Source organism: Bombina bombina, chromosome 1 (genome assembly GCF_027579735.1).
Source record: "Bombina bombina isolate aBomBom1 chromosome 1, aBomBom1.pri, whole genome shotgun sequence".
NCBI lineage: Eukaryota > Metazoa > Chordata > Amphibia > Anura > Bombinatoridae > Bombina > Bombina bombina.
The window spans coordinates 171,015,561-171,038,653 of NC_069499.1; the positions used below are offsets into that span (position 1 = coordinate 171,015,561).

General features: G+C 40.9%; 1 protein-coding gene across 1 annotated transcript in view; it reads left to right on the plus strand.

The window, feature by feature from the left end:
• Nucleotides 1–23,093, plus strand: part of ZNF106 (zinc finger protein 106) — a gene marked incomplete in the record, with an annotated part of 238,420 nt that overhangs the window by 185,515 nt on the left and 29,812 nt on the right. Inside the window, 2 exon segments of the mRNA XM_053697719.1 lie at nt 511–582; nt 21,078–21,149. Coding sequence (XP_053553694.1) covers nt 511–582; nt 21,078–21,149 — 144 coding nt within the window.

Below are 23,093 nucleotides of genomic sequence, written 5' to 3' on the forward strand. Positions count from 1 at the left end.
TCTTCTGCTCCAGATTTTTTTTCAAAACCGCAAGGTAGTCCTCAGGCCTCCCCAACAGGCCAGTTTTTCAGGATTACCTTGGGTAAGAGCAGGTAAAATAACCAAGTTTAATAATAATAAGCTGAATATTTCACCTGTGCTCTAGCTAAGTTATCCGTAAAATGTGGCTTGTTAGGAAAGCTTGATGACAGGTTTGAAAACTTGATTGTCAATGATGGATAGATATATTGACTACTGTCTACCTTTAATGGAACATAGAGGGATCCAAAGGTGCATCCGAAATTCCGGCATTGCAAAATATCTGCATGCAAAAGAAATGCTTTAAAAGGACTTAAACTACATTTAAAAAAACCAAAAGAAACAACAACAAAATACATACTTTTACTGGCTATTTTAGAGTTTTTATTCATTTACACATTGTATTTTTAGATGCATAACCATTTTAAATAATTACTGGCATTATAATAGTTGACTAATCTAAGTAAAAATATTTTTTTTTCTCTCCTAAAGTCTCATGATCGATTGCAAGTTTATGGAGGACATTCAGATATGATTATGTGTATGGCAATTCACAAGAGCATGGTATGTAAACTCTAACAATACATTCTATTCTATGTGTGTGTTCATATTGTGTTACTATGCTTAAAATTAATTGGCACCAATACAGCTGAACCATTTAGTGCTTATGGAATCAGTTGTTGACAAACATGCACTTTCTGTTTAGTGTCATTACATTTAAACCACTAACTTTAAGGGACTTGACATTGTAACAAAACAATAATTCAGGTAGAGTATACAATTTTATACAACTGTACTTTTATTGTTAAATATACTTTGTTATCTTGGTATTGTTTGTTGAATAGGAAATGCTCCGCAGCGTGCCCATGTTTGCAAACATTTCTGTGTTATACATGCAATCCTCAAGAGACATGCTCAGTCCTGAGACTACTTGGGTATGTTGTTAAACAAAGGATACCAAAAGAACAATGTCAATTTATTCATCAAAGGAATTTTGGAAATATTTTTAAAATTGTAAACTATTATCTGAATCATGGAAGTTCAATTTTAGCATTAAATTTTAGCATTAAACAGAGAAACTTCTCTTACTCTTACCCTGATAGAACCATATTATTACTGACTAGGCGATAATCCTTTCCAGAGGACAGTCTATGTTTAAAGAATACAAACCCCCAAGCTAAAGTTACAAAAAATAAAAAAAGTAAAATTACAGAAAAAATAGTTATCCAAAATAAAAAAATTACCCCTAAAAAAAAAAAAAAATCTCCCCCAAAATAAAAACACCCCCTAATACAGAGCTTTCCAAACTTTTCATGTTGGTGACACACTTTTTAAACCTACATCATTTTGCGACACAGTAATTCAGTTGTACTAGCAAACAGGAGGTTAAACTAAATTGTTTTAAGAGATACGGACACATAAATTATAATGAAATATATTTACAAGTAACAGTATGTATCTGCAAGAATTAAAAAAAGTTTAATAAAACCAATAGCTACTTACTATTTTAATGGGATGTATGAGGTTTATGGGATGAACACAGTTTCTGAATATTTTGTGGGATATTAGATAAAGACACTCGCATTTCATCATCAAGCATTTTTAAGCTTCCACTTCCTATCCATATATTAAGAGCAGGAGCAGCAATGGGAGCTAGAATTAAAATTGTTGGGGTATTTTTGCAGCTGACTTCAGCTCAGCTGCCCTCAGAGATCTGCAAGTCTGACTGACTACTGCCCAGGCTGCAAACACACTTCTATCCCACTCACTGACTACACATGCAGTCATGAGCCGATTGAGGAGACTATACATGCAGTCAGGAGCCGATTGAGGAGACTACACATGCAGTCAGGAGCCAATGTGCCGCCAATGGGAATAGTTTCAGTCACTGCCAATAGGTTAAGATGATCTGTGACTCACTAGGTATCAATCACATGTCAACCATGTGATATGCGTAACAGGCCGACGGCAAGTCGGAAACCTAAAAAAAAAATTAAAAAAATTTGTGCTGAAACAGGGACACCTACACACTGCCGCCGACACACTAATGTGTCACGACACACAGTTTGGAAAGCACTGCCCTAATATAATACTAAACTACCAATAGCCCTTATAATTGCCTTTTGTAGGGCATTGCCCTAAGTTAAACAGCTCTTTTACATTTAAAAATTACTAAATCCCCCCTAACAGTAAAACCCACACCCACCAACCCCCTCAAAATAAAAAACACCTAGCACTAAAAAACAAACTACCTATTGCCCATAAAGGGGCATTAGTATGGGCATTGCCACCCCCCAAAAAAAATCCTAAAACTAAGCCCCAAATAGGTACTCACCGTTCCTGAAGTCCGGCGGAGAAGATCTTCTTCCAGGCGGCTGCATCATCTTCTATCTTCATCCGGAACGAAAAGCGGTGCGGAGCGGTCTTCCCCTATGCGTGGATCCTCAGTGACAGTCCTCGGCGGCGTGGAGGCTCCTCTCCATCCGATGTCTGTCATACACTGAAGATTGAATGCAAGGTACCACATTCAATTTGGGGTACCTTGCATTGCTATTGGCTGAAATTTTGAAATCAGCCAATAGGATTCGATCTACTGAAATCCTATTGGTTGTTCAAATCAGCCAATAAGATTTCAGTAGCTCTCATCCTATTGGCTGATTTAAAAATTTCAGCCAATAGCAATGCAAGGTAACTTAATAAATATGGGGTACCTTGCATTCAATCTTCAGTGTGCGACAGAGGATTGCATGAAGAGAAGCCTCCACGCCGTCGAGTACCGCCGCTGAGGATCCGTGCATCGGGGAAGCCAGCTCGGCACCTTAGTTTTAGGATTTATTTTTTTTTAATGGGGGGGCGGGGGTTTATTATCAAGAATAGGGATTTAATGGGCTTGAAAAAAGAGCTGAATGCCCATTCAAATGCCCCTTTAGGGACAATGGGTAGTTGTTTTTTTTTTTTTTTTTTTTTTTTGGGTTGTTTGTTTTTTTATTTTGTTGGGGTTTGGTGGGTGGGGTTTTCTCCAACATAGGTGTGTCCGGTCCACGGCGTCATCCTTACTTGTGGGATATTCTCTTCCCCAACAGGAAATGGCAAAGAGCCCAGCAAAGCTGGTCACATGATCCCTCCTAGGCTCCGCCTACCCCAGTCATTCTCTTTGCCGTTGTACAGGCAACATCTCCACGGAGATGGCTTAGAGTTTTTTAGTGTTTAACTGTAGTTTTTATTATTCAATCAAGAGTTTGTTATTTTAAAATAGTGCTGGTATGTACTATTTACTCTGAAACAGAAAAGAGATGAAGATTTCTGTTTGTATGAGGAAAATGATTTTAGCAACCGTTACTAAAATCCATGGCTGTTCCACACAGGACTGTTGAGAGGAATTAACTTCAGTTGGGGGAACAGTGAGCAGTCTTTTGCTGCTTGAGGTATGACACATTCTAACAAGACGATGTAATGCTGGAAGCTGTCATTTTCCCTATGGGATCCGGTAAGCCATTTTTATTCAGACAGTAAATAAGGGCTTCACAAGGGCTTATTAAGACTGTAGACATTTTCTGGGCTAAATCGATTTATATATTACACATATTCAGCCTTGAGGAATCATTTAATCTGGGTATTTTTGTTAAATAATATCGGCAGGCACTGTTTTAGACACCTTATTCTCTAGGGGCTTTCCCTAATCATAGGCAGAGCCTCATTTTCGCGCCGGTATGGCGCACTTGTTTTTGAGAAGCATGACATGCAGTCGCATGTGTGAGGAGCTCTGATACATAGAAAAGACTTTCTGAAGGCTTCATTTGGTATCGTATTCCCCTTTGGGCTTGGTTGGGTCTCAGCAAAGCAGATACCAGGGACTGTAAAGGGGTTAAAGTTAAAAACGGCTCCGGTTCCGTTATTTTAAGGGTTAAAGCTTCCAAATTTGGTGTGCAATACTTTTAAGGCTTTAAGACACTGTGGTGAAATTTTGGTGAATTTTGAACAATTCCTTCATACTTTTTCGCAATTGCAGTAATAAAGTGTGTTCAGTTTAAAATTTAAAGTGACAGTAACGGTTTTATTTTAAAACGTTTTTTGTACTTTGTTATCAAGTTTATGCCTGTTTAACATGTCTGAACTACCAGATACTGTGTTCTGAATGTGGGGAAGCCAAGGTTCCTTTTCATTTAAATAAATGTGATTTATGTGACACTGAAAATGATGCCCAAGATGATTCCTCAAGTGAGGGGAGTAAGCATGGTACTGCATCATTCCCTCCTTCGTCTACACGAGTCTTGCCCACTCAGGAGGCCCCTAGTACATCTAGCGCGCCAATACTCCTTACTATGCAACAATTAACGGCTGTAATGGATAATTCTATCAAAAACATTTTAGCCAAAATGCCCACTTATCAGCGTAAGCGCGACTGCTCTGTTTTAGATACTGAAGAGCATGAGGACGCTGATGATAATGGTTCTGAAATACCCCTACACCAGTCTGAGGGGGCCAGGGAGGTTTTGTCTGAGGGAGAAATTTCAGATTCAGGGAAAATTTCTCAACAAGCTGAACCCGATGTGATTACATTTAAATTTAAGTTGGAACATCTCCGCGCTCTGCTTAAGGAGGTGTTATCCACTCTGGATGATTGTGAGAATTTGATCATCCCAGAGAAACTATGTAAAATGGACAAGTTCCTAGAGGTCCCGGGGCTCCCAGAAGCTTTTCCTATACCCAAGCGGGTGGCGGACATTGTAAATAAAGAATGGGAAAGGCCCGGTATACCGTTCGTCCCTCCCCCCATATTTAAAAAATTGTTTCCTATGGTCGACCCTAGAAAGGACTTATGGCAGACTGTCCCCAAGGTCGAGGGAGCGGTTTCTACTTTAAACAAACGCACCACTATACCCATAGAAGATAGTTGTGCTTTCAAAGATCCTATGGATAAAAAATTAGAAGGTTTGCTTAAAAATATGTTTGTTCAGCAAGGTTACCTTCTACAACCAATTTCATGCATTGTCCCTGTCACTACAGCCGCGTGTTTCTGGTTCGATGAGCTAGTAAAGGCGATAGATAGTGATTCTCCTCCTTATGAGGAGATTATGGACAGAATCCGTGCTCTCAAATTGGCTAATTCTTTCACCCTAGACGCCACTTTGCAATTGGCTAGGTTAGCGGCGAAGAATTCTGGGTTTGCTATTGTGGCGCGTAGAGCGCTTTGGTTGAAATCTTGGTCAGCGGATGCGTCTTCCAAGAACAAACTCCTTAACATTCCTTTCAAGGGGAAAACGCTGTTTGGCCCTGACTTGAAAGAGATTATCTCTGATATCACTGGGGGTAAGGGCCACGCCCTTCCTCAGGATAGGTCTTTCAAGGCCAAAAATAAACCTAATTTTCGTCCCTTTCGTAGAAACGGACCAGCCCCAAGTGCTACGTCCTCTAAGCAAGAGGGTAATACTTCTCAAGCCAAGCCAGCCTGGAGACTAATGCAAGGCTGGAACAAGGGAAAGCAGGCCAAGAAACCTGCCACTGTTACCAAGACAGCATGAAATGTTGGCCCCCGATCCGAGACCGGATCTGGTGGGGGGCAGACTCTCTCTCTTCGCTCAGGCTTGGGCGAGAGATGTTCTGGATCCTTGGGCACTAGAAATAGTCTCCCAAGGTTATCTTCTGGAATTCAAGGGGCTTCCCCCAAGGGGGAGGTTCCACAGGTCTCAATTGTCTTCAGACCACATAAAGAGACAGGCATTCTTACATTGTATAGAAGACCTGTTAAAAATAGGAGTGATTCATCCTGTTCCATTAAGAGAACAAGGGATGGGGTTCTACTCCAATCTGTTCATAGTTCCCAAAAAAGAGGGAACGTTCAGACCAATCTTAGATCTCAAGATCTTAAACAAGTTTCTCAAGGTTCCATCGTTCAAAATGGAAACCATTCGAACAATTCTTCCTTCCATCCAGGAAGGTCAATTCATGACCACGGTGGATTTAAAGGATGCGTATCTCCATATTCCTATCCGCAAGGAACATCATCGGTTCCTAAGGTTCGCATTCCTGGACGAGCATTACCAGTTCGTGGCGCTTCCTTTCGGATTAGCCACTGCTCCAAGGATTTTCACAAAGGTACTAGGGTCCCTTCTAGCGGTGCTAAGACCAAGGGGCATTGCAGTAGTACCTTACTTGGACGACATTCTGATTCAAGGTCGTCCCTTCCTCAAGCAAAGGCTCACACGGACATAGTCCTGGCCTTTCTCAGATCTCACGGATGGAAAGTGAACGTGGAAAAGAGTTCTCTATCTCCGTCGACAAGGGTTCCCTTCTTGGGAACAATAATAGACTCCTTAGAAATGAGGATTTTCTGACAGAGGCCAGAAAAACAAAACTTCTAAACTCTTGTCAAACACTTCATTCCGTTCCTCTTCCTTCCATAGCGCGGTGCATGGAAGTAATAGGTTTGATGGTAGCGGCAATGGACATAGTTCCTTTTGCGCGCATTCATCTAAGACCATTACAACTGTGCATGCTCAGTCAGTGGAATGGGGACTATACAGACTCACTCCGTTGGTGGCTGTCCCTGGACAACCTGTCACAAGGGATGACCTTCCGCAGACCAGAGTGGGTCATTGTCACGACCGACGCCAGTCTGATGGGCTGGGGCGCGGTCTGGGGATCCCTGAAAGCTCAGGGTCTTTGGTCTCGGGAAGAATCTCTTCTACCGATAAATATTCTGGAACTGCTCTCAAGGCTTGGCCTCAGCTAGCAAAGGCCAAGTTCATACGGTTTCAATCAGACAACATGACGACTGTTGCGTACATCAACCATCAGGGGGGAACAAGGAGTTCCCTGGCGATGAAAGAAGTGACCAAAATCATTCAATGGGCGGAGACTCACTCCTGCCACCTGTCCGCAATCCACATCCCAGGAGTGGAAAATTGGGAAGCGGATTTTCTGAGTCGTCAGACATTACATCCTGGGGAGTGGGAACTCCATCCGGAAATCTTTGCCCAAATTACTCATCTGTGGGGCATTCCAGACATGGATCTGATGGCCTCTCGTCAGAACTTCAAGGTTCCTTGCTACGGGTCCAGATCCAGGGATCCCAAGGCGACTCTAGTAGATGCACTAGTAGCACCTTGGACCTTCAAACTAGCTTATGTATTCCCGCCGTTTCCTCTCATCCCCAGGCTGGTAGCCAGGATCAATCAGGAGAGGGCGTCGGTGATCTTGATAGCTCCTGCGTGGCCACGCAGGACTTGGTATGCAGATCTGGTGAATATGTCATCGGCTCCACCATGGAAGCTACCTTTGAGACGAGACCTTCTTGTTCAAGGTCCGTTCGAACATCCGAATCTGGTCTCACTCCAGCTGACTGCTTGGAGATTGAACGCTTGATCTTATCAAAACGAGGGTTCTCAGATTCTGTTATTGATACTCTTGTTCAGGCCAGAAAGCCTGTAACTAGAAAAATTTACCACAAACTATGGAAAAAATATATCTGTTGGTGTGAATCTAAAGGATTCCCTTGGGACAAGGTAAAGATTCCTAGGATTCTATCCTTTCTTCAAGAAGGATTGGAGAAAGGATTATCTGCAAGTTCCTTGAAGGGACAGATTTCTGCCTTGTCGGTGTTACTTCACAAAAAGCTGGCAGCTGTGCCAGATGTTCAAGCCTTTGTTCAGGCTCTGGTTAGAATCAAGCCTGTTTACAAACCTTTGACTCCTCCTTGGAGTCTCAACTTAGTTCTTTCAGTTCTTCAGGGGGTTCCGTTTGAACCCTTACGTTCCGTTGATATTAAGTTATTATCTTGGAAAGTTTTGTTTTTGGTTGCAATTTCTTCTGCTAGAAGAGTTTCAGAATTATCTGCTCTGCAGTGTTCTCCTCCTTATCTGGTGTTCCATGCAGATAAGGTGGTTTTACGTACTAAACCTGGTTTTCTTCCAAAAGTTGTTTCTAACAAAAACGTTTGTTGCACAATTTGGATGTTGTTCGCGCTCTAAAATGCTATTTAGATGCTACAAAGGACTTTAGACAAACATCTTCCTTGTTTGTTGTTTATTCTGGTAAAAGGAGAGGTCAAAAAGCAACTTCTACCTCTCTCTCTTTTTGGATTAAAAGCATCATCAGATTGGCTTGTGAGACTGCCGGACGGCAGCCTCCTGAAAGAATCACAGCTCTTTCCACTAGGGCTGTGGCTTCCACATGGGCCTTCAAGAACGAGGCTTCTGTTGATCAGATATGTAGGGCAGCGACTTGGTCTTCACTGCACACTTTTACCAAATTTTACAAGTTTGATACTTTTGCTTCTTCTGAGGCTATTTTTGGGAGAAAGGTTTTGCAAGCCGTGGTGCCTTCCATTTAGGTGACCTGATTTGCTCCCTCCCTTCATCCGTGTCCTAAAGCTTTGGTATTGGTTCCCACAAGTAAGGATGACGCCGTGGACCGGACACACCTATGTTGGAGAAAACAGAATTTATGTTTACCTGATAAATTACTTTCTCCAAGGGTGTGTCCGGACCACGGCCCGCCCTGGTTTTTTAATCAGGTCTGATAATTTATTTTCTTTAACTACAGTCACCACGGTATCATATGGTTTCTCCTATGCAAATATTCCTCCTTAACGTCGGTCGAATGACTGGGGTAGGCGGAGCCTAGAAGGGATCATGTGACCAGCTTTGCTGGGCTCTTTGCCATTTCCTGTTGGGGAAGAGAATATCCCACAAGTAAGGATGACGCCGTGGACCGGACACACCGTTGGAGAAAGTAATTTATCAGGTAAACATAAATTCTGTTTTTTACTGTTAGGGGTAATTTATTAATTTTAAAATGTAAAAGAGCTGTTTAACTTCGTTTAATTCCCTACAAAATGCCGTTTTAAGGGCTAGTCTTAGTTTAGATTAGGGGGTGTTTTTTTATTTGGGTTTCTTTTTGTTTTCATAGGCATTAGGTTTAATTTTTTTATTTTTGTTTTTTTCTGTAATTTTAGATTTTTTTTTATTTTTTGTAATTTTAGATATTTTTTTTTAATTTAATGTTAGGTTTTATTTAAATGTAATTTAGTATTGGGGCTAATTTAAGGGGTGTTGGGTTAGAGGGCTTAGTAATTAAATTAGTTATTTGCGTTTGTGGTTGGCGGTTTAGGAGTTAATAGGTTAATTAGGTTTATTGCGATGTGGGTTTTTGTCGGTTTAGGGGTTTATTTCGATGTGGGGGTTTGTCGATTTAGGGGTTAATAGGTTAATTAGGTTTATTGCGATGTGGGGGTTTGTCGGTTTAGGGGTTAATAGGTTAATTAGGTTTATTGCGATGTGTGGGGTTGGCGATTAAGGGGTTGATATTTTAATTGTTATTTGTGGATTAGGGGTTAATTACTTTTGCGATGTGGGGGTTTGCCGTTTTCGTGTTTAATACTTTGTACAGGAGGTTAGGTTTTTTTGTTATAATTCGTGCGGGCGGTTACGCGTTTTTTATTTATTTCTTGTGGGCGGTTGCGTGTTTTTTTTTTTCTTTTTAATGCTTTGGGTTTGCCTACGCTGCATCCAGGTTGATTCTTTTGGCTGCGTGCGCAGCCAACTTTCTTTTGGCTGCCTCGCGCAGCCAACATCCCTTTTGAGGATGCGTGTGCAACTGGCGACACCGATGGATGCGTTACAAATGTGATTATAGTATAGATGGGTAGAATGCAGTTTAGCTGCAAAGAAAGCACTCATAGCACCAACTGATTTGTATAAAAAATCCTCTGATAGGAACAGTCTACTATGTTATGATTAAATCTCTTCCTATAAGCCAGCTACTTAGGGTTAGGAGGATAGTGTCAGATGAGAACAAGGTGGGAGTAAGACTAAAAGAGATGGGGGAACAATTCATCAGTAGAGGTTTCCCTAAAACATTGATTGAGGAGAACATAAAAGAAATATCTAATTACAGTAGAAGTGACATACTTAAAACCACTAGGAGTAGAGAACAAAGCGAAGAAAGAGTTTTTGTTTTTTTTTAAACTCAGTTCAACAATCAGAGTATGAATTGTATTGTATTGGGTACTTGTAAAGCGCGGCTAATCACCCGCAAGGGTCTCAAGGTGCTGGTCATTTTATCGACCTCGGAAGGATGAAAGGCTGAGTGGACCTCGCCGGGGATTGAACCTGCAACCCTTGCGTTGCCACAGAGCTCAGCCACAGTGCCTTAGCATGCTGAGCTATCTGTCCGGCTGAATAAAAAGAGTGCAGAGATCTCTAAGATCATAAGAAAACACTGGTACTTATTGTAACTGTGTAATCCAGAAATTAAAGCTTTTCAAAGTCCCTCTTTAATTGCTTTTAAACGAGCACCCTCCCTGAGGTATAGACTTATTAGGGCCGACATTGGCCCAATAAAAGTGAGAGAACTGGTTACATTACATAGAAAAATTTGGTTTACCACCCCTGTCTTGGTTGTGTATACTGTAGTAGTATGATTAAAGGCCCTCATTTTGTCCACCCATTGTTAGGTAGGAAATACACTATTAATGATTTTTACACGTGTGGTCTACCTGATTAAATTCCCTTGTGGGAAGATTTATGTAGGGGAGACCACCCGCAGGATACGTGTCTGCATAGTAGAGCATAAGGCTTATATAAGAGCAAAGGACAAGAAAGGCCCAGTGTCCAATCATTTTACACTGGTAGGTCACAGTTTTCCCCAGTTACGTTTCCAAGTCATAGAGCAGATTAAACTTCCAAGAAGGGGAGGGAATAGGGAACATATGTGAAAGCGAAGGGAAACCTTCTGGATTTTTCGCCTAAACTCATTAGTGCCCAAAAGGAATGAATGAAGAAGTAGATTGGTCAGTATTTTTTTTAGAAAACTGTATGTAGATTAATCTTACCTAGGAAATGATTAAAGTGTAGGAATTATATGTATTTTAGGTTTGGATCTGCATAGGTTATTATTTAAAGGGACAGTCAACACCAGAATTTTGTTGTTTAAAAAGAAAGATAATCCCTTTATTACCCATTCCCCAGTTTTGCATAACCAGCACAGTAATAATACACTTTTTACCTCTGTAATTAACTTGTATCCATGAAATACGAAATACAGCAGCACTTCTTAAAAAGGACCTTTATTGTAACATATGATCACCAGCAAACAAAACACAGCGACATTTCGGATTAACAATCCTTAATCATGCCTGATTCAAGGCATGATTAAGGATTAATCCGAAACGTCGCTGTGTTTTGTTTGCTGGTGACCATATGTTACAATAAAGGTCCTTTTTAAGAAGAGCTGCTGTATTTCGTATATCATATATGAGGAGCTGGCAGTATCCTAGGAACAGCGTGCACTTACATAGGAAGGTGCTGGATTCTTGTTGTGTATGTAATGGACTTGCATTTTAGCCAATCAGTGCTCACTCCTAGGTCACTTCACGTGCATGCGCTCAATGTTATCTATATGAAACATATGAACTAATGCCTTCTAGTGGTCAAAATGCATTCAGATTAGAGGTAGTCTTCAAGGTCTAAGAAATTGGCATATGAACCTCCTAGGTTTAGCTTTCAACTAAGAATACCAAAAGAACAAAGCAAAATTGGAGATGAAAGTAAATTGGGAAGTTGTTTAAAATTACATGCCCTATTTAAATCCTGTCCCTTTAAGCTAGTTGGTGGTGACTAGAATATATCATCAAATGTTATATTTTGAATAAGATATCTTTACAATCCATTAGTAATACTAACATAAGATAAGTTTAATTAGGTTGTAAGGTGAAGGGTTAACATTGTGAGCCTTATTTTGGTTTGCCACAGGTGTATTTAAGGAGGCAGTTGAGTACTGTTTAAACTATGCAACATGAATAAGGGATAACTCACGAAACATGGTTGCTTTTTTCTGTTCATAGCCTGGGGATATTAAATATTTAAACATTTGAATTCTCTGGTGCGGCTACAGTTTTGTGACCTCACTTGTAATTCCAGCAAGTGTGCGCTGGTTTTGCTCAGTTGAGTGCAAATATTGCTTTAGCATAAGCGATATTTTGCGTTCTACATTTAATCTGGCACAATATGTTTTAAGGGTATTCTGCTAATGATACAACACTGTTTGGGACTGGAAAAGGTTTGTATTTTAGATTATTTGTATCTGTAAAATGGGACAGCTTGGACAGGAGATGGGACGAAGTGTAAACAACAATATCTTATGTGATTTTAGGCAATATTAACCCCCTTAAGGTCTTGGCATTTCAGACAAAAACTTCCCCAAAAGACCAGAGCATTTTTGCCATCACTACATTTGAACAGAAATAGAGCCTTTTTTATATTTAGCTATCAAAACTATATACAGGTAGCCCTCAGTTTACGCCGGGGTTAGGTTCCAGAAGGAATGGTTGTTAATCGAAACCGTTGTAAATTGAAACCCAGTTTATAATGTAAGTCAATGGGAAGTGAGGGAGATGGGTTCTAGGCCCCTCTTAAAATTGTCATTAGTAACACCGAATACATTATTTCTCTTGTTAAGTGTGTTCAGTCCACGGGTCATCCATTACTTATGGGATATATTCTCCTTCCCAACAGGAAGTTGCAAGAGGATCACCCAAGCAGAGCTGCTGTATAGCTCCTCCCCTCACATGTCATATCCAGTCATTCTCTTGCAACTCTCAACAAAGAAGGAGGTCGCGAGAGGAGTTGGAGTTTTTACTTAATTATTCTTCAATCAAAAGTTTGTTATTTTAAAATGACACCGGAGTGTGCCGTTTTTTGTATCTCAGGCAGTATTTGGAGAAGAATCTGCCTGCGTTTTTCTATGATCTTAGCAGACGTAACTAAGATCCGCTGGCTGTTCTCGACATTCTGAGGAGTAGGGTAACTTCAGAAAGAGGGGAATAGCATGCGGGGTCCCCCGCAAATGAGGTATGTGCAGTACATTATTTTCTGGGAATGGAATTGACTAAGAAAATACTGCTGTTACCCATATGATGTAAGTACAGCCTTAAATGCAGTAGTAGCGACTGGTATCAGGCTGATAAATGTATGCGCAGTTGAGTTATTTTCTAGGGACTAGAATTTGACTGAGAAAATACTGTTAATACTGAAATAATGTTTAAGCCTTATCTGCAGTGGGAGCGACTGGTAGCAGGCTTAGTGATAACTTTGCATGACATTCAAAATGTTGTTTTTAAAACGTTTACTGGCATGTTATTCGTTTTGTGAGGTACTTTGGTGATAAATCTTTTTGGGCATGATTTTTTTCCACATGGCTAACGTATTTTCTGCATAGAAACCGTTATATCAGGTCTCCCACTGTTGTAATATGAGTGGGAGGGACCTTGTTTTAGCGCCTTGTTGCGCAGTTAAAATTCTAGCACAGTCTTCCTGTTTCTTCCTCCTTGATCCAGGACGTCTCTAGAGAGCTCAGGGGTCTTCAAAATTCGTTTTTGAGGGAGGTAATCAGTCACAGCAGATCTGTGACAGTGTGTTTGACTGTGATAAAAGCGTTAAATCTTAATTTGATATCCGTTTTTGGGGTATTGAGGGGTTAATCATCCTTTTGCTAATGGGTGCAATCCTCTGCTAATTAATATTTTTCTCGTTAAGAATTGTTGACTATAACTGAATTAGTTTTCCTTGTTATTCAACTGTATTTTTAAAAGCGCTGCAGCGTTTTTTTATATTGCTTGTAAACTTATTGAAAGTGATTTCCAAGCTTGCTAGCTTCATTGCTAGTCTGTTTAAACACGTCTGATACAGAGGAATCTGCTTGTTCATTATGTTCAAAAGCCGATGTGGAGCCCAATAGAAATATGTGTACCAATTGTATTGATATTACTTTGAATAAAAGTCAATCTGTACCGATAAAGAAATTATCACCAGACAACGAGGGGGAAGTTATGCCGTCTAACTCTCCTCACGTGTCTGTACCTGCGTCTCCCGCTCGGGAGGTGCGTAAGATTGAGGCGCCAAGTACATCAAGGCCCTTACAAATCACTTTACATGATATGGCTAATGTTATGAAAGAAGTATTATACAATATGCCCGAATTAAGAGGCAAGCGCGATAGCTCTGGGTTAAGGACAGAGTGCGCTGATGACACGAGAGCCATGTCTGATACTGCGTCACAATTTGCAGAACATGAGGACGGTGAGCTTCATTCTGTCGGTGACGGTTCTGATCCGGGGAGACCGGATTCAGAAATTTCTAATTTTAAATTTAAGCTTGAGAACCTCCGCGTGTTACTAGGGGAGGTGTTAGCGGCTCTGAATGATTGCGACACGGTGGCAATCCCAGAGAAATTATGTAGGTTGGATAGATACTATGCGGTACCGGTGTGTACTGACCTTTTTCCTATACCAAAAAGGCTTACAGAAATTATTAGTAAGGAGTGGGATAGACCCGGTGTGCCCTTTTCCCCTCCTCCGATATTTAGAAAAATGTTCCCTATAGACGCCACCACACGAGACTTATGGCAGACGGTCCCTAAGGTGGAGGGAGCCGTTTCTACTTTAGCCAAGCGTACCACTATCCCGGTGGAGGATAGCTGTGCCTTCTCAGATCCAACGGATAAAAAATTAGAGGGTTACCTTAAGAAAATGTTTGTTCAACAAGGTTTTATATTGCAGCCTCTTGCATGCATTGCGCCTGTCACGGCTGCAGCGGCATTCTGGTTTGAGTCTCTGGAAAAGGCGATTCGCACAGCACCATTGGATGAGACTTTGAGCAAAGTTAGAACACTTAAACTGGCTAATGCGTTTGTTTCGGATGCCGTAGTGCATTTAACCAAACTTACTGCTAAAAATTCCGGATTCGCCATACAGGCGCGCAGGGCGCTATGGCTTAAATCCTGGTCAGCAGATGTAACTTCTAAGTCTAAACTACTTAACATTCCTTTCAAAGGGCAGACCTTATTCGGGCCCGGCTTGAAGGAAATTATTGCTGACATTACGGGAGGTAAGGGTCATACCCTTCCTCAGGACAGGGCCAAATCAAAGGCCAAACAGTCTAATTTTCGTGCCTTTCGTAACTTCAAGGCAGGAGCAGCATCAACTTCCTCCGCTCCAAAACAGGAAGGAACTACTGCTCGTTACAGACAGGGTTGGAAAGGCAACCAGTCATGGAACAAGGGCAAGCAGGCCAGAAAGCCTACTTCCGCCCCTAAGACAGCATGAAGACAGGGCCCCCTCTCCGGAGACGGATCTAGTGGGGGGCAGACTTTCTCTCTTCGCCCAGGCCTGGGCAAGAGATGTACAGGATCCCTGGACGTTGGAGATTATATCTCAGGGATACCTTCTGGATTTCAAAACTTCTCCTCCACAAGGGAGGTTTCATCTGTCAAGGTTATCAACAAACCTAGTAAAGAAAGAGGCATTTCTACAATGTGTACAAGACCTCTTAGTGATGGGAGTGATCCACCCAGTTCCGCGAACGGAACGAGGACAAGGGTTTTACTCAAATCTATTTGTGGTTCCCATAAAAAAGGGGAAACTTCAGACCAATCTTAGACTTAAAAATCTTAAACAAATTCCTAAGGGTTCCATCGTTCAAGATGGAAACCATTCGGACCATCCTGCCCATGATCCAAGAGGGTCAATATATGACCACAGTGGACTTAAAGGATGCCTACCTTCACATACCGATTCACAAAGATCATTATAGGTACCTACGATTTGCCTTTCTAGACAGGCATTACCAGTTTGTAGCTCTTCCCTTCGGGTTAGCTACGGCCCCGAGAATTTTTACAAAGGTTCTGGGCTCACTTCTGGCGGTACTAAGACCACGAGGCATAGCGGTGGCTCCGTACCTAGACGACATTCTGATTCAAGCGTCAAGTTTTCAAAAATGCAAAGTCTCATACAGAAATAGTTCTAGCATTTCTGAGGTCGCATAGGTGGAAAGTGAACGTGGAAAAGAGTTCTCTGTTACCGCTCACAAGGGTTCCTTTTCTAGGGACTCTTATAGATTCTGTAGAGATGAAGATTTACCTGACGGAGTCCAGGTTATCAAAGATTCTCAATGCTTGCCGTGCCCTTCACTCCATTCCAAGCCCATCAGTAGCTCAGTGTATGGAAGTAATCGGCTTGATGGTCGCGGCAATGGACATAGTGCCATTTGCGCGCCTGCATCTCAGACCGCTGCAACTATGCATGCTAAGTCAGTGGAACGGGGATTACTCAGATCTGTCCCCTTTGCTAAATCTGGACCAGGAGACCAGAGATTCTCTTCTCTGGTGGTTGTCACGGATTCATCTGTCCGAAGGAATGACCTTTCACAGACCAGATTGGACGATTGTAACAACAGATGCCAGCCTTCTAGGCTGGGGAGCAGTCTGGAACTCCCTGAAGGCTCAGGGATCGTGGACTCAGGAGGAGAAACTCCTACCAATCAACATTCTAGAATTAAGAGCAATATTCAATGCTCTTCTAGCTTGGCCTCAGTTAGCAACACTGAGGTTCATCAGGTTTCAGTCGGACAACATCACGACTGTGGCTTACATCAATCATCAAGGGGGAACCAGGAATTCCCTAGCGATGTTGGAAGTCTCGAAGATAATTCGCTGGGCAGAGTCACACTCTTGCCACCTGTCAGCGATCTACATCCCAGGTGTGGAGAATTGGGAAGCGGATTTTCTAAGTCGCCAGACTTTTCATCCGGGGGAGTGGGAACTACACCCGGAGGTATTTGCTCAACTGATTCGTCGTTGAGGCAAACCGGATCTGGATCTTATGGCATCTCGCCAGAACGCCAAGCTTCCTCGTTACGGATCCAGGTCCAGGGACCCAGGAGCGGTGCTGGTAGATGCACTTGCAGCCCCTTGGGTTTTCAACATAGCTTATGTGTTTCCACCTTTTCCGTTGCTACCTCGACTGCTTGCCAGGATCAAACAGGAGAGAGCATCAGTGATTCTGATAGCGCCTGCGTGGCCACGCAGGACCTGGTATGCAGACCTAGTGGACATGTCGTCCTGTCCACCATGGTCTCTACCTCTGAGGCAGGACCTTCTAATTCAGGGTCCTTTCAACCATCCAAACCTAATTTCTCTGAGGCTGACTGCTTGGAGATTGAACGCTTGATTCTATCAAAGCGTGGGTTTTCGGATTCGGTTATTGATACATTGATACAGGCTCGGAAACCTGTTACCAGAAAAATTTACCATAAGATATGGCGTAAATATTTATATTGGTTTGAATCCAAGAGTTACTCATGGAGTAAGGTTAGGATTCCTAGGATATTGGCTTTTCTACAAGAGGGTTTAGAAAAGGGCTTATCCGCTAGTTCACTAAAGGGACAGATTTCTGCTCTGTCTATTCTTTTACACAAGCGTCTGGCAGGGAATCCAGACGTCCAGGCTTTTTGTCAGGCTTTGGCTAGGATTAAGCCTGTGTTTAAGGCTGTTGCTCCTCCGTGGAGCTTAAACTTGGTTCTTAAAGTTCTTCAGGGTGTTCCGTTTGAACCCCTTCATTCCATTGATATTAAGCTTTTATCTTGGAAAGTTCTGTTTTTGATGGCTATTTCCTCGGCTCGAAGAGTCTCGGAGTTATCTGCCTTACATTGTGATTCTCCTTATCTGATCTTTCAGACAAGGTAGTCCTGCGTACTAAACCTGGGTTTTTGCCTAAGGTTGTTTCTAACAGGAATATCAATCAAGAGATTGTTGTTCCATCATTGTGTCCTAATCCTTCTTCAAAGAAGGAACGTCTTTTGCATAATCTAGACGTGGTCCGTGCCCTGAAGTTCTACTTACAGGCAACTAAAGATTTTCGACAAACTTCTTCCCTGTTTGTCGTTTACTCTGGACAGAGGAGAGGTCAAAAGGCTTCGGCTACCTCTCTCTCTTTGGCTTCGTAGCATAATACGTTTAGCCTATGAGACTGCTGGACAGCAGCCTCCTGAGAGAATTACAGCTCATTCCACTAGAGCTGTGGCTTCCACTTGGGCCTTTAAAAATGAGGCCTCTGTTGAACAGATTTGCAAGGCTGCAACTTGGTCTTCACTTCATACTTTTTCCAAATTTTACAAATTTGACACTTTTGCTTCTTCGGAGGCTGTTTTTGGGAGAAAGGTTCTACAGGCAGTGGTTCCTTCTGTTTAATGTTCCTGCCTTGTCCCTCCCTTCATCCGTGTACTTTAGCTTTGGTATTGGTATCCCATAAGTAATGGATGACCCATGGACTGAACACACTTAACAAGAGAAAACATAATTTATGCTTACCTGATAAATTTATTTCTCTTGTAGTGTGTTCAGTCCATGGCCCGCCCTGTCTTTTTGAGGCAGGTTCTAAATTCTAAATTATAACTCCAGTCACCACTGCACCCTATAGTTTCTCCTTTCTCTTCTTGTTTCGGTCGAATGACTGGATATGACATGTGAGGGGAGGAGCTATATAGCAGCTCTGCTTGGGTGATCCTCTTGCAACTTCCTGTTGGGAAGGAGAATATATCCCATAAGTAATGGATGACCCGTGGACTGAACACACTACAAGAGAAATAAATTTATCAGGTAAGCATATATTATGTTTTTTTAAAGCTTTGAAATGAAGACTGTAAATGCTAAACAGCATTATAAACCTAATTAAATAATCACACAACACAGAATATATAATTAAACTAAGTTAAATGAACAAAAACATTTGCTAAACAGCATTATAAACCTAATAACATTATAACACAACACAGACTTCACTTGCATTTTTCTGCAAACAGTTCTTTCTATGCATTCCAATCTGGACTGATTTATAGACTGGAAGATCTTGTTCCTTTGAAATCTGCTCGATAGCTCAGGTCTGGTTAAACTGATTAATTTCAGCTTGTTTGGCTTTGCTGCAACACAAGCGGACAGCTCCACCTACTGGCGATTTTAAAAAAAAAAATGCACTGCTTCTCAATAGCAATCACATGACTGGAAAAAAAGGTTGTTATTCTGAAACGGTGTAAATTGAACCGTTGTAAAACGAGGGCCACCTGTATTTTTTTTAGTAGACATTCCAAGGTATTGATCTAGGCCTATTTTGGTATATTTCATGCCACCATTTCACCGCCACTTGCAATCAAATAAAAAATAAATTGTTAAAGGGACACTGAACCCACATTTTTCCTTTCATGATTCATGCAATTTTAAGCAACTTTTTAATTTACTCCTAAAATCAATTTTTCTGCGTTCTCTTACTATCTTTATTTGAAAACAAAGGCATCTAAGCTAAGGAGACAGCAAATTTTTGGTTCAGAACCATGTACAGCGCTTGTTTATTGGTGCTGTCCAATCAGCAAGGACAACCCAGGTTGTTCACCAAAAATGGGCCTGCATCTAAACTTACATTCTTGCTTTTCAAATAAACATACCAAGAAAATTTGATAATAGGAGTAAATTAGAAAGTTGCTTAAAATTGCATGGCTCTATCTGAATCACAAAAGAAATACATTTGGGTTCAGTGTCCCTTTAACTTTTTCACAATTTTAGGTTTCTCATTGAAATTATTTACAAACAGCTTGTGCAATCATGGCATAAATGTTTGTAAATGCTTCTCTGGGATCCCCTTTGTTCAGAAATAGTAGAAATATATGGCTTTGGCATTGCTTTTTGGTAGTTAGGCCACTAAATGCCGCTGCACATCACACTTGTATTATGCCCAGCAGTGATGGGGTTAATTAGGTAGCTTGTAGGGTTAATTTGAACTTTAGTGTAGAGATCAGCATCCGACCCCGTGATCCCTCCCTGACCCCCCTCAAACAGCTCTCTTCCCTCCCCCACCTTACAATTGTCACCGCCATCGTAAGTACTGGCAGAAAGTCTCTCTGCACTCGTGGGGCATGCAGAAATAGCGCAATCTCGCTATTTTGAGCGAGATCGCGGCAGAGAGAAGCCCAGGACTGCAGCGACGTACAGGCTACGTCACTGGTTCTTAAGGGCATAACGACCAGCGTTGTACAGGGTATGGTGCTGGTCGTTAAGGTGTTAACATATTATAATACAGATTATACATGTAACCTAAAGGTAGTTTTATATTATTTTTAATTATTTTGTTTAAATAGTACATTGCTGTAATCAGAAAGGTAATAGTTGTCATTTTTTGAGAAATATAAACCAAGGCAGGCAGAAAAGACTGACTTACTGGTGTGGAAAATTGTAATTTTCAAGAATTTAAAAAAAATAAAAAAAAGATGAAATTGAAAAGTCTGGTTTCAGAATAATTCAGTATTCTGGAATTTCGGATTTGGGAATTTGTACCTTTATTGGTTTTGTCTGCAATTAGTCATATTAAGCTTAAGCGCCCCCTTTGAGTTTTTTCTGATTTTAGTTTTAACTAGTACAAGGGGTTCTTCAGAACCCTCTCCCTTCTTGTTTGTTCTTACATAAAAATAAAGTTCTTATCAGTCTGCTGGTACATGTCTAGGAAATATTGGGAATGGGGATAAAGCTTGAAGTCTTCTAAAAATGTTTAATTCTTAAACCAAATATTATTTTCTCTGTCATCCCACTGTTATGAAAATTTCTTTAAAGGGACAGTCAAGTCCAAAAAAACTTTCAATAAGGCATGTAATTTTAAACAACTTTCCAATTTACTTTTATCACCAATTTTGCTTTGTTCTCTTGGTATTCTTGGTTGAAAGCTAAACCTAGGAGGTTCATATGCTAGTTTCTTAGACCTTGAAGGCCGCCTCTAATCTAAATGCATTTTGATAGTTTTTCACCACTAGAGGCATTAGTTCACGTGTTTCATATAGATAGACAGCTCTGATTGGCTAAAATACAAGTCTGTTAAAAGAACTGAAATAAGGGGGCAGTCTGCTGAGGCTTAGATGCAAGATAATTACAGAGGTAAAACATGTATAATTATAACTGTGTTGGTTATGCAAAACTAGGGAATGGGTAATTAAGGGATTATCTTTTAAAACAACAACAATTCTGGTGTTGACTGTCCCTTTAAGGGCTTGAGGTGTCTCACTTTGGTGATTGAGCATCTAATCATGTATCCTCAGTTTAATATTTTATGTCCTTTTGTCACTGGGTTTTCCTTGTACTTTTTCAGGTTTAGTGTGTTATGTTTTGACTTTGCCTGTGACATGAATTGTAAGTTATATTTAATGTAATTTTGACATGCGTGTTACTTTTTTCTCTTCTATTTCTAGATCTATACTGGTTGTTATGATGGTAGTATCCAGGCAGTTCAGCTAAATCTTATGCAGAATTATCGGTGCTGGGTAAGAATATGCAATATGTCATGTAGTTTTTTTGTATAATTTTTTTAATGCATTGCTTACAAATATATGTATTTTTGTGCATAATATTTCATAAATATATTTAGTGAATTACAAGTTTAAAGAGGATCAAAGGAAAAAAAACAGCATTACAAATAAGTTATAATAGAAGGCCTCTGTTTTACACAGAAACATCCAAGAAGATACAGTTGTGCTCTTAAGTTTACATACCCTGGCAGAATTTATGATTTCTTGGCCATTTTTCAGAGAATATGAATGATAACACAAAATGTTTTCTATCACTGATGGTTAGTGTTTGGCTGAAGCCATTTATTATCAATCAACTGTGTTTACTTTTTTAAAATCATAATGACAACAGAAACTACCCAAATGACCCTGATCAAAAGTTTACATACCCCAGTTCTTAATACAGTGTATTGCCCCCTTTAACATCAATGATAGCTTGAAGTCTTGTGTGGTATTTGTGGATGAGGCTCTTTATCTTCTCAGATGGTAAAGCTGCCCATTCTTCCTGGCAAAAAGCCTCCAGTTCCTGTAAATTCTTGGGCTGTCTTGCATGAACTGCACGTTTGAGATCTCCCCAGAGTGGCTCAATAATATTGAGGTCAGGAGACTGAGATGGCCACTCCAGAACCTTCACTTTATTCTGCTGTAGCCAATGACAGGTCGACTTGGCCTTGTGTTTAGTATCATTGTCATGTTGGAATGTCCAAGTACGTCCTATGTGCAGCTTCCGGGCTGATGAATGCAAATTTTCCTCCAGTATTTTTTGATAACATACTGCATTCATCTTGCCATTAATTCTGACCAAATTTCCTGTGCCTTTGCAGCTCACACATCCTCAAAACATGAGCGATCCACCTCCGTGTTTCACAGTAGGAATGGCGTACCTTTCATCATAGGCCTTGTTGACTCCTCTCCAAATGTAGCGTTTATGGTTGTGGCCAAAAAGCTAAATTTTTATCTCATCACTCCAAATGACTTTGTTCCAGAAGGTTTGAGGCTCGTCTCTGTGCTGTTTGGCGTATTGTAATCGGGATACTTTGTGGCATTTGCGTAGTAATGGCTTTCTTCTGGCGACTCGACCATGCAGCCCATCTTTTTTCAAGTGCCTCCTTATTGTGCATCTTGAAACAGCCACACCACATGTTTTCAGAGTCCTGAATTTCACTTGAAGTAATTTGTGGGTTTTTCTTTGCATCCCGAACAATTTTCCTGGCAGTTGTGGCTGAAATTTTAGTTTGTCTACCTGACCGTGGTTTGGTTTCAACAGAACCCCTCCTTTTCCTCTTCTTGATTAGAGTTTAAACACTGCTGATTGTTATTCTCAATTCCTTGGATATCTTTTTATATCCCTTTCCTGTTTTATACAGTTCAACTACCTTTTCCCGCAGATCCTTTGACAATTCTTTTGCTTTCCCCATGACTCAGAATCCAGAAACGTAAGTGCAGCACTGGATGAAAGATGCAAGGGTCTGTCAGGAGTCTAGAAACTCATTGACCTTTTATACACACGCACTAATTACAAGCAAACAGATCACAGGTGAGAATGGTTACCTTTTAATAGCCATTCAAACCCCATTGTGTCAACTTGTGTGCATGTTATCAGGCCAAAATCACCAGGGTATGTAAACTTTAGATCAAGTCATTTGGGTAGTTTCTGTTGTCATTATGATTTAAAAAGAGTAAACACAGTTGATTGATAAAAAATGGCTTCAGCCAAACACTAACCATGAGTGAAAGAAAGGTTTTTGTGTTATCATTCATATTCTCTGAAAAATGGCCAAGAAATCATAAATTCTGCCAGGGTATGTAAACTTATGAGCACAACTGTACATGTTGAAAGCAAAGGGGGGTGGGGGGTTCTTTCATCAGATGGTCACAAGACATCACAGAATTACACTCCAGCCCACCAGGAGGAGACAA